This window comes from Charadrius vociferus, unplaced genomic scaffold, assembly GCF_000708025.1.
Source record: "Charadrius vociferus isolate BGI_N301 unplaced genomic scaffold, ASM70802v2 scaffold783, whole genome shotgun sequence".
Classification (NCBI taxonomy): Eukaryota; Metazoa; Chordata; class Aves; order Charadriiformes; family Charadriidae; genus Charadrius; species Charadrius vociferus.
The window spans coordinates 462,322-473,427 of record NW_009647834.1 but is presented as its reverse complement, the minus strand read 5'-3'; the positions used below and the strand labels follow the sequence as shown (position 1 = coordinate 473,427).

The 11,106-nt window shown below is 44.9% G+C and overlaps 1 protein-coding gene across 1 annotated transcript in view; it reads left to right on the top strand.

The window, feature by feature from the left end:
- Positions 1-9,215, top strand: part of PABPC4 (poly(A) binding protein, cytoplasmic 4 (inducible form)) — a 13,781-nt gene extending 4,566 nt beyond the window's left edge. The window contains exons 2-15 of the mRNA XM_009882765.1: positions 1,633-1,826; positions 2,144-2,259; positions 2,728-2,867; positions 3,136-3,230; positions 3,841-3,978; positions 4,559-4,654; positions 5,155-5,427; positions 5,694-5,781; positions 5,926-6,045; positions 6,601-6,728; positions 7,407-7,500; positions 7,626-7,756; positions 7,845-7,945; positions 8,864-9,215. Of these exons, the coding sequence (XP_009881067.1) occupies positions 1,633-1,826; positions 2,144-2,259; positions 2,728-2,867; positions 3,136-3,230; positions 3,841-3,978; positions 4,559-4,654; positions 5,155-5,427; positions 5,694-5,781; positions 5,926-6,045; positions 6,601-6,728; positions 7,407-7,500; positions 7,626-7,756; positions 7,845-7,931 (1,700 nt within the window). The 3' untranslated portion in view covers positions 7,932-7,945; positions 8,864-9,215. The remainder of the gene's footprint in view (positions 1-1,632; positions 1,827-2,143; positions 2,260-2,727; positions 2,868-3,135; positions 3,231-3,840; positions 3,979-4,558; positions 4,655-5,154; positions 5,428-5,693; positions 5,782-5,925; positions 6,046-6,600; positions 6,729-7,406; positions 7,501-7,625; positions 7,757-7,844; positions 7,946-8,863) is intronic.
- The last annotated feature ends 1,891 nt before the right edge of the window (positions 9,216-11,106 follow it).

Below are 11,106 nucleotides of genomic sequence, written 5' to 3'. Positions count from 1 at the left end.
CCTGTTCTGCTGCAAATGGTATATACAACTAGTTCGTGTCCTTGCCAACACATACTTTTGGAGGACCTCTCCCTTCTATAAATAAACACTGCCAAATTTGATGAGCTGGACCAAGTCGCCTGCTGAAGTGCCTACTAGGAGCAGACTGCAAGAAGAACCTCAGTTGCATTGATTCACAGTAGCAGCTGAGAAATCATGTTAGCATGCCAGATAATTGTGTTTAACACCTTTGACTAAACAGAACTAGTAGAGTTGTAGCAAGGATAACTTCCCTCCTTAAATTATTTACTTGTTTTTTGCAAGCCTGACTACTTCAAGAATGAATTACATCAGAGCTTGTTTTCTAGCTAGGGGTATGTGTGAAGGATTGGGGAAAATAGTGACAGCACCACTTCAATTTAAAAAGCAACAACAAAAGACATTTTCAAAGCACATGAAAAATTCCATGGAACTTCCATGAAGTAGTTGAAACTGACCTTAGGGGTTGGGAGTGCAGGAGGCTTTGGTAGGCAATGTCTCATTGGAGTTCCTAGAGGGAGTTCTCTGCAACAGAAAATAGTTACTCTGGTTTCACTAGCAGTCACAGGAAAGGAGAAGGTGTTTGAATTGGTGTTTTCCTTGAATTTTCTGCTCCTGAAATCTAATCAGCAAATATCACCGGGTGAAGGTGGCCTGGAATAATTGAGACAAATGAATTTGGAAAACTTGTGTTCTGCTCTGTTAACATTCCTTGATTTTAATGCCCATCTATCCCTCCTTTCCCTGCTTCATGCTGGGAATTAACAGTCTTTCTTTTTCTCTGTGTACTCCATGCTGGGAGTGTGTTCTGGCACAGAGGAGTCCCAAGCATCTCAATTTTATGAACAAGATCCTAATGGGTGTACGTAATGATCCTTTTAATATATCAGTAGGTAGCAGAAATAGAATCATGGAGGGGGTTTCAGTGGAGGTTAGAATGACGGTGCTGGGGTTTTAGAGTTTAGATAAACACTTCCCTGTTAATCAGGTTGGGCATATGGACTTTTTCCTAGAGTTTGGTCTGCTTTTGCTGTCATCTTTAGATTGAGCAATTTGGGAATCGGTTTTTGGCCCCGTAAGTTATAGAGGCTGACTCATGTCTTCTTCCCAGCCAGCCACGTGTTCGTACATGTTTTCCCTGACCTCACAGGGAGATGATCCTTTTCTCTTAATAGAAGTGAGTACGGGTAGATGTGAGCTTCATGAAAAGCAAACAACCCAAACAGTCACTTTTGTTGCTTCCTTTTTTTCCCACTGGTTTCCTGTATTTCCTTTTCTTCGAGTGCAGCAATTTACCCTTTATAATAATTAAGAATATAACTAATAAACGCCAGGCATTTTGACCTTCATTTTGCTGTGGTTGTTAAAACATTACTATCATTTAAATTTAAAATATCCTGGTAAACCTATTAGATACTTAAACATGTCTAGTGACCGTGCTGCAAAGACCTCCCTCGAAACATTAAGTTAAAAAGTCACTGGAATTGGTTGCCCGTGATATTGCCCTGAATGTGTCCATGAGCTGAGTAAAGTTCAGAGAAAACAATCACCCACATGATGGAAACCTTTATTCTTTAACAAACCACAGAAATCTGTTCTTGACTTCTCTTGCAGCTGAGCGTGCTCTAGATACCATGAATTTTGATGTGATCAAAGGAAAACCCATTCGCATCATGTGGTCTCAGAGGGACCCCTCCTTGAGGAAGTCAGGGGTTGGGAATGTCTTCATTAAGAACCTGGACAAATCCATTGATAACAAGGCACTTTATGACACATTCTCAGCGTTTGGGAATATTTTGTCCTGCAAGGTGAGATGTGGTTACTTTGTCCAATTCTGTTATAGCAGTGACATGATCAGACATGTCCAGTGTAGGAAGCGAAAGGGACACCTTTTAGCAAGTGAGGAGTGGAGTCTCTAAAAGGCAGAGTTGACCACAAGGTCAGGGATTACTGAAGTTATGTCAGATTTGGTCATGAAGTGTGGAGGTCTGAAGCACAGATAATATCTTCCTCGTGTTGACCCTTGGCAGTAACTTATTTTTGTGTGTTGGCCTTGTGTCTGAGCATGACAGAGGAGAAAATATGTTCAGAGAGCTGACATCTTGTTTTCCTTCTATGTATGTAGGTGGTGTGTGATGAGAATGGCTCTAAGGGCTACGCATTTGTGCACTTTGAGACCCAGGATGCTGCAGATAGAGCCATCGAGAAGATGAACGGCATGCTGCTAAACGACCGCAAAGTGTGAGTGTCACAGCCAGAAGCAGCAACGATCGCATGAACCGTGATGCATCTCGGTATTAACAGGGACACACAAGGCACTGGTTCTCCTGGCCCAAGCCTTGGCCTGCTACCTCTCCACTACAGGGCTGGTGAGTGACCCTGCCCAAGCCATGGCCTGCTACCCCTCCATCACAGGGCTGGTGGGTTTCCCTAACCAAGCCTTGATTTGCTGCCTCTCTGCTAGTGGGCTGGGGTGGGTTTCTGTGGCCACAGCAGAGCTGGGTGGGCATCCTTGTCCGACTCTCTCTGCCATAGGACAGGTGATTTTTCTGGTTGGTCTGTGGCCTGTTTGTCCTTCTCCTGTCACCCTTTCTTGCCCCCATTCCCAACTCCTTCTACACACTCATTTTTTGCCTCACTGCAAATCACATATTGTTTTTTCACTCTTGAAAACAAGCTGCTTATTGGGATTTCCCTTCTTTCTTACAGATTTGTTGGGAGATTCAAGTCTCGTAAAGAGCGGGAGGCTGAGTTGGGAGCCAAGGCAAAGGAATTCACCAACGTTTATATTAAAAACTTTGGGGATGACATGGATGATGAAAGACTGAAGGAGCTCTTCAGTAAATATGGTAAATACAGAAATGCTTTTAATGAGGCTATGGATTTCGTGACCCATGGCGCAGTTTAACAGTGCTGCTACCATCTGTATAGCTCTCTGTGGGTCACTTTGAGGCTGAGGAATAAAAAGCATTGAGGTGTGGGTAGTAGTTATCCCAAATATTGGACAGGAGGCAGAGGCTGACCAGCAGATGAGAGAACACTGGGTGCTGTTACATGGAGTTTAATAGTCTTAAAATAGTCTTATGATATTTTACTAACCCTGTTCCTTGGTAACAGGTAAAACTCTGAGTGTTAAAGTGATGACGGACCCCACTGGAAAATCCAAAGGCTTTGGCTTTGTAAGCTTTGAAAAGCATGAAGATGCTAACAAGGTATGGCCATTTTTTATGTTTCTTGGGTATCTTCAGAGAAGACAAACTTAATTGGTTTATCATAGGAGCCTGTTATTAAAATGGGAAAAATCTCTGCTTCAGGCATAACCTCTTCATATGTGGGGACTTAAAAACCTTTTGCACCTTGCTAGCTTGATATTCAAGGGTACCTTGGCGTTTCTTCAGATTACTAGATCCACGCAGAATGTAGTGGTACAACCAAGAATGTTAATTGCTGAAGAAATGCTACAATGCAGGGCTTCAGGAGGGGGAAGGTGTCTAGAGTGAGAACACTGTTTAGAAATGGTCTTCTCTAAGCACTATGCTTGTTAAAATTTGACCTTAATTGCAAGAAGGGGTGGGGATAAATTCACAAGTTGCTGTTAGTCCAGCACTTACAGTGGTGTTGTCAGTACGGTCTCCCCCAGTAACTTCAATTTGTCTTTAATTAGCCTGTTCCACAGAAGCAGTGCAAAGGTAATGTGGCAACCTTGGTTTATTGGCTGACAGGCAGGGATAAAATGTGAGCTTTGGACGGTCCTGTTCTTAACAGGATCAGGTGCTGTCTTGCTTCAGCAGTTAACAGTTTCCTCTTGGACCCTTTATCCAGGCAGTAGAAGAAATGAATGGAAAGGATATCAATGGGAAAATGGTATTTGTAGGCCGAGCACAGAAGAAGGTCGAGCGCCAGGCAGAGCTGAAACGGAAGTTTGAACAGCTAAAACAAGAGAGACTCAGCCGGTACCAGGTGAATAGTCTGTTCCTTTTCTGAACTTAAGCTCCATTTTTGGTCTATTGGCAGACTTAAAATGAATTGACATGGTCATTGTCCTATGAGATATCCTGGGAGTTAAAATGTAAAGGTGACTCTGGTATCTGGGGGCAAAGAGGGTTTCAGGGCATAGTCCTGGCAATGAAATGTTTAGGAGGATGTGAGAAGAGAGTCCTGCAGACCCTTTTAAAATGGGGATACCAAGAAGGATGGAAAGAGGCAGCATAACCCTATACTGTTATCTATCTAATTTATGGCAAAACTGGGTCATATCAGAGATCACATCTTTCCTGCTTCTTGCGATACAGTGCTGGACTGGGGACTCATGATGCGACAGGGAAGCAGAGGAAATCCAGACAAGCTCCCTTTCACCACAGTGGGACTTGTCTCTACGCCTTTGCAACACTTACCACCCAAAGCTGAAGGCGATACGAAAGGAACATTATGCCAAATGAAGAGTTTTCAGATAAATTACAGCTCTGGCAGATGGATTTAGATCTAAACAGTCATTTAGATTTCCTTTGTTATGAATGTCTTGCTGTTCTCTCCCTTCTAGGGTGTTAACCTATACATTAAAAACCTAGATGACACTATAGATGATGAAAAACTGAGGAAGGAGTTCTCACCTTTTGGGTCAATAACGAGTGCCAAGGTACTGTGGGGTTTTGGGGGTATTTGGATTTTAAAGCCTGAAGAAGGAACTGTTACCGACACGGGATTGAAGGGCAGTTCTTATCCCCCGGTAATTGTGGTCCTGAGAACATCGGGACGAGTAAAGACACAGATTTCTCTGGGTCTTGGTGGGATTTTACTGAAAATTTGCTTCATTCCCTGATCAAAAGAGGAGACAGGAAGTGGCAAAACACGCTTGTTTGAGGTGACTCCTGTTAAGCATGTAATGGCATTTCCCTACGTGTGTTTAGAGACTGCACCAAATCTTTCCCATTCCTTACTGCTCAGTGTGGGCCTGGGGACACATGGTGCTTAGAGAAAAGCAGAGTAAATCCAGACAGGTGACTTCATTCAGTGAGTACCTGTCTCTACACCTCTGCAACAGTTATGTCCTACCTGCCTGAAAGCTGACATTTAAATATGGATTCTTAGGCTAAGTTTTTGTAATGGTACTCCACTAGCAATTGATCTTCACTGCAGGTGATGCTGGAAGATGGACGGAGCAAAGGGTTTGGCTTTGTCTGCTTTTCCTCTCCAGAGGAAGCTACGAAAGCTGTGACAGAGATGAATGGGCGAATTGTGGGCTCAAAGCCATTGTATGTTGCACTTGCACAAAGGAAAGAAGAGCGAAAGGCCCATCTAACTAATCAGTACATGCAACGCATCGCTGGGATGAGAGCCTTGCCTGCCAACACAATCATTAATCAGTTCCAGCCTGCTGCTGGGGGATATTTCATGCCTGCTGTGCCCCAGGTGAGCTGAGCTGGTGTGGCTTTTTAACCTCTCTTGGAGCTTTGATGGTTCAGCTGCAGTAATCTCACTGAGCCTTTCTTATGCCTATAAGCAAATATCTCCTAATGAGGGGTGCAGTCAGTGGAGTTAATTCTGTGACTTCCCAGCTGCCTGTTCTCTTAATGTGAATTGAGTGTTGAGTCCTGGCAACAACTGCCAAAACACGTTGTAAATAATGTTTGTTATTCACTTAGAAGTTGCCTCTGAGCTTGTCTATCTTTCTTCAGGCTCAGAGCAGACCCACTTACTATGCACCCAATCAAATGACGCAGATGAGACCCAACCCACGCTGGCAGCAAGGAGGAAGACCTCAAGGTGAGTACGCTAGAGACAATATTTTGGCTGTATGACCCTCTTGGCTATACTTTCCACCAAGAACAATGCATGCTTCCTGTAGCTGACTGTCCTGACTTGCCAGTCAGTTCTGTTTTGAGGATTTCCCCTCATTTCTTCCATTAGGCTTCCAGGGAATGCCAAATGCCATGCGCCAGTCTGGACCACGGCCAGCACTGCGCCATCTGGCCCCTGCCGGCAATGCTCCGGCCTCTCGTGGCCTCCCTGCCGCTGCCCAGCGAGTTGGTAAGGTGTCTGCCTCCCAGGCTCTTCCCCTTGTCTGTGAGGGAGGAGGATGCTATTGAGACTTGACTTCTGCTTCCAAAGATGGTTGTCAGATATGGATAACTAAAGGCCGCCCGGAGCAAGGGGCAGAGACAGCACCTGAATCTTTCCTATTCCTTGCTGTGCAGTGCAGGTCTGGAGACAGTCGGTGCTACAGCACAGCAGTGGAAATCCAGATGGGTTGTTTTCCACTGATTTGGAACTCATCTCTACACCTCTGCAACATTTACCACTCAAAAAAAAAGCTGTATAGGTTATGGATATTTGTTTTCAGATTACAGCATCCAAATTAATTTCATTCCAGTGAATAACTAGAAAATATCTTAAATGCAGGATGTGGAATGCATGTTTAGTTTAGGGAGAATAGCCCCTTCCTAAAATAGCCAGCTGTGTTTTGGAGACACCAATTTCTAGAAGTATTACTGTGCAGGGCATAGTCTGAATTCAGCAGTTAATATCAGACATCCCAACTTACTTGCATGTTGCTACAGGTGTTTGTAATTCTGTTTTTTGCAGGCGTTGGCACCGCAGCGCAGAATTTAGCTCCTCGCCCGCCTGTGGCTGCCCCTGCGCCTAGGGCGGTTCCTCCTTACAAATACGCCTCGAGTGTCCGCAGCCCCCTCCCAGCTGTACAGCCTTTGCAGGTAACAAAGGGGCTGGGCTCTGAAGTCCCTGCAGTTACCGCAGTGCAACAGGCTTTACATGCAACCCAGGTGTTTTTACAGAAACTTCAAGCTTTTACAACCCAGACAGGTATCATAATTTGGAATTTAAAAACCTGGCAGTTGTACCTTTGCCAGGGGCAAGCTAGTTGGTTTATCTGTCTTGTACTTGCAAGCCCTTTTTTTTTTTTTTAACCCAGATGTGCTGGAAGGATATTTTTCTTGGTTCTTTGCTTTCCCATTTTGCAGCCATTCATTCTGTCACCTCTTTGCCCGATCCTCACTAGGGTATCATTGAAAGAACAGTTTGCTTCTGCCACAAATCTCTGTGCTGTAAAAAAAAAAAAAAAAGCAGGCATGGATGTTGCTCTTTCTCAATTGTGGTATGTGTCTCACAATGTTTGATCCAGTTTTTGTAAGATATTTACAGTGCCTATGTGTGACGTTAGGGGGTTTTGAGTTGAGGACTTGAAGGGAGCACATTTGTGAACCGAGAGCACCTTATCTGTCCTTTTCTGAAACTTAAGTCTGCTGTAGGCTTGGCAAAGGTTGTGTTTTAGGAGGAGGGAATAAATTTTTAGAAACAAATAAATTTGTTTCTAAATAGGAAGCAATCAGCCTAGTATGTATTTCGGAACCCTCGTGTCTGCCCTTCTATAGGCACCTCAGCCTGCAGTACACGTACAGGGACAGGAACCGCTGACGGCCTCCATGCTGGCTGCTGCCCCTCCCCAGGAGCAGAAACAGATGCTGGGTAAGTGAAACTCCAGTTCTTACAGATTACATTTTACTTGGGAAATCCCCTCAGGTTTCAAAGATGACTTTTTAATTGAAATTCAGCTGTCTGAACTTTTTTTTTTTTTAATTTTCCCCTCTCAGGAGAACGTTTGTTCCCTCTCATTCAAGCTATGCACCCCAGCCTTGCGGGGAAGATCACAGGAATGCTGCTAGAGATTGACAACTCGGAGCTGCTGCACATGCTAGAGTCTCCAGAGTCCCTCCGGTCAAAGGTAAACTGGTCTGTTCCTTTAGAGGGACTGGATTGTGTCAGGGTTTGGTCAAGAGAGCAGGTCTCACTGGGTAACTTGTCTCCCTGAGGTGGAGGAGGCCGTTGCAGTGTTGCAGGCTCACCAAGCCAAGAAAGAAGCTGCCCAGAAGGTGGGCGTGGTTGCTGCTACCTCTTAAACCCAGGAAGACTGGTGAGTGTCTCGGCCCTTAGCTTCAGTTAAAAGCTCCCAGAATCAGCAAAGGTAGGATGGTTGTTAGTGAAGGCAGCCAGCCTTGAAGGTCTGTGCAGGTCTGGGTGCAGCACTTGACTGATTTTAGTCCACTCTTTAAAAAACAAAACAAACGCACCAATCCTAATGGAGTTTTCTCCAACAGACTCCTTGTTGTAGAAGCTTTAGCAACATTCTTCAGAAATCTCACTTCAATGAAGCGTCAGAAAAATGTTGTGTAAGGCCCTGAAGTGTTCCTCGCAGCTGACATGTCAAGGCAGGAATAATGTACTGAGAGGAGTCTTGTGAAACTGCGAATCTGGGAAATAAAATGGGGGACACACACAAGATGTTCTAGTGACTTTGAGGCTAAATAGGCTGTTAATGCCCATCCCTGATCCTGCTCACCTGCCTACAGTGTATAGTAAAGTGCTGCTGTCAGGAATGTAATTTTGGTGCATAGGTCTGTCCAAGCAAATGCTGCCTCCTGTATTTGGAGCTGGCTCTTGTTTAACTTCTGAATAAGGTTTTTGGTTCTTGGAATGTCACTTCTTGCTTTTGTTGATCCATTTTTCTGTGGGTTGTCTGGAATTCCCATCTTCAGTACTTTTGTGAAGATGTTGTGGTCAGATGTCACAACTCAAAACAGTGAAGCATGATGAAGAGGTTCTTCTGTTGTCATCCATGTATTTCTCAGTGGCTCCAGTCACTGGCTTCTCTGCTAAAGAGTTTGAGTTTCTTGTCAGATGATCAGAAATGGGTATTATCCACAGCTGTTAACAACTTCTCTGTACCTTGCAAATTATATTGGAGTCCCTACGGTTTGTAATGCCGGGAAGCTCACTAGCCCGGAGCGAGGAGTGCTGTGTGTAGGTAACTCATCTTCCTCTCCTCTTCTAGGATGCAAAGAAGCCAAATAGCCCCTTCACGGACATCAGCTCAAGATGTTTGAAGATTCTTCACTGTCCTGCAGATCTCAACGCCATGCATCATATCACATAGTTATATCGCATTTTGTAAATTAATCTTTAAGATCTTATTTAAAAAGCCAACTCTGAAGCTCTAGATTTCCAAAACCCAAACTGGGCTTGCAAGCTTTTCCTTTGTGGTCAGTACAGAGCTACTACCCTTTGTGTCTTCTGCGCAGGACATTGAGGATTTTAGGTTGAAAGTATTTTGTGGTTTTGGTTTTAACTGAACAATCCAGTTTGGAAAGTCTGGAAAGCATTTATCAATAAAGGAATAAAAACTTTCACTGTTTGTCATTTTTTCCCTCTAGATTTGATAAGTGTGATGTGGCTTAGTGAAACTAATCTGGCAGGCAGTTGTCATATGACCGATCCATTAAAATTGTGATTTAATTGAGTTATTCTGCTTGTTAACTCTGGACAAGTGCTGTTTTGAAGCGGCTGTGTTAAAATTATGCCACAGGCTGATCACGTTGGGTTTGGTTAGTGTCAGAATGGGAGATGACTGTAAGTGGGGATCTAATGGAAGGGTTTGGGAGACATTTTTCAAGAGAAGTGTTGAGGGGGTTTGGCTCCCTTGGCATCCTCTGCAGGAGAGCAGCTTTGCTGTTCTTTGCATGTATTGCATATATGGGTGGTGATCCCCTGGGGCAGGTTGCCCCGAGAAGCTGTGGCTGCCCCATCCCTGGAGGTGTTCAAGGCCAGGTTGGACGGGGCTTGGAGCAACCTGGGCTGGTGGGATGTGTCCCTGCCCAGGGCAGGGGGTGGAACGGGATGAGCTTTGAGGTCCCTTCTAACCCAAACCATTCTGCGATTTCTATGTTTTCAGCTGGATGTTTTCTTCAATGGTTCTGTCATTAGAGGACAACTGGTATTTTATACTCTAAAGAGAGGTGCGTGTAACGACTTGTAAACTATTTTGGGTGATCCTTTGGGATAACACTTTGTATCCAAGTAAGGCACGCAGTAATTCTGAAAGCAAGCAGTCGGCTTTGATGCTACAGCTCCTTCTGCGGCAGGAAGGTGGCGAGCTGAGACACCTTGTTTGCGCTGGAGGTAAACGAGTGTCCTTGTTTGAGTGATTCATTTCTTTCAGTGTGTTTTACTTTTTTTTTTTTTTTAATTTTACTTTTCAGTTAGGTCCCTTCTAATGCTTGGGAAAAGTGCATTTTTAGAAGACTTTCTAGTGTCTAAATTTATGAAAAGGCTGAACTTTATAGCCAGCTGTGGTGTGTGGGTTTCAAGGTCTCAGTATCTTCGAGCTCGCTGGGTGGAGGGATGAGGAAGAGCGAGACCTGGGAGCTCGACCCAAGCTGGCCAACAGGGTTAGTTCATACCACGAATGTCACAGTCAATACAAATTAGAAAGTTTGAGGAGTTTCCTCGTGTTCTATGATGGCTGTCATCCTGAGAAATTCTCACCCTGGTGCCGGAGCCCTGAGCCCTTCCCTTCCTCCCGAATCTGCAGCGCTCGCAGTGTCCCACAAGTGCTGTCCCCTGCTGGGAGCGCACAGCTTCCTCGGGAGAGAAGGGGCTGAGTATAACCCTTGCGTAGGCTGTATTGGTATCAGGATCAATGTTGGTTCTTTAGTGCTATTAATGTTGGGGTTTTTTTTGTCTGAGTCTATTAAGTCTGTTCGTATTTCAACCTTTGGGTTTCCTTGTTTTTTCCTGATTCCACTTCCCGCATGGGGAGGGGTCATCGGGTGATAGAATAATTGCTGAAATAACAATAAATTGTTGTGTTCTTCAAACTGTAACAACGCACCAACTCCGTGGTGGAACTGTGGCTCCGCTTGTGCTCGGCAAACCCGAGGAGCCGCTGGACGGTGGGTCCCAGGAAAGGGCTCCTGCGCTCCGGGGGTGTGAGTACCGCTTTGCCCCTTTTCCCTGGAAAACGAGCCCAAATCCCTCTTGGCCCAAAGCGGCGTCCTTTACCCTAATGTGCGCACGGAGCAGAGGGACAGATTTATAGCATTTCTGCGGGAACGGCTCCGCAAAGCCACACTCGAAATGCCAATATGGTTCAAAACACCTTTGTTTAATTATAATTAATGGTTAGTTCCCCTTATCTTAACGACTTCTACGGGTCAGTACAGCCTCTCGCTCTACAACCGCTTTCTTAACGCGACCGAAAGCAGCGCAAATCCGTAACTACGCCGGCGCCGTGTCCCC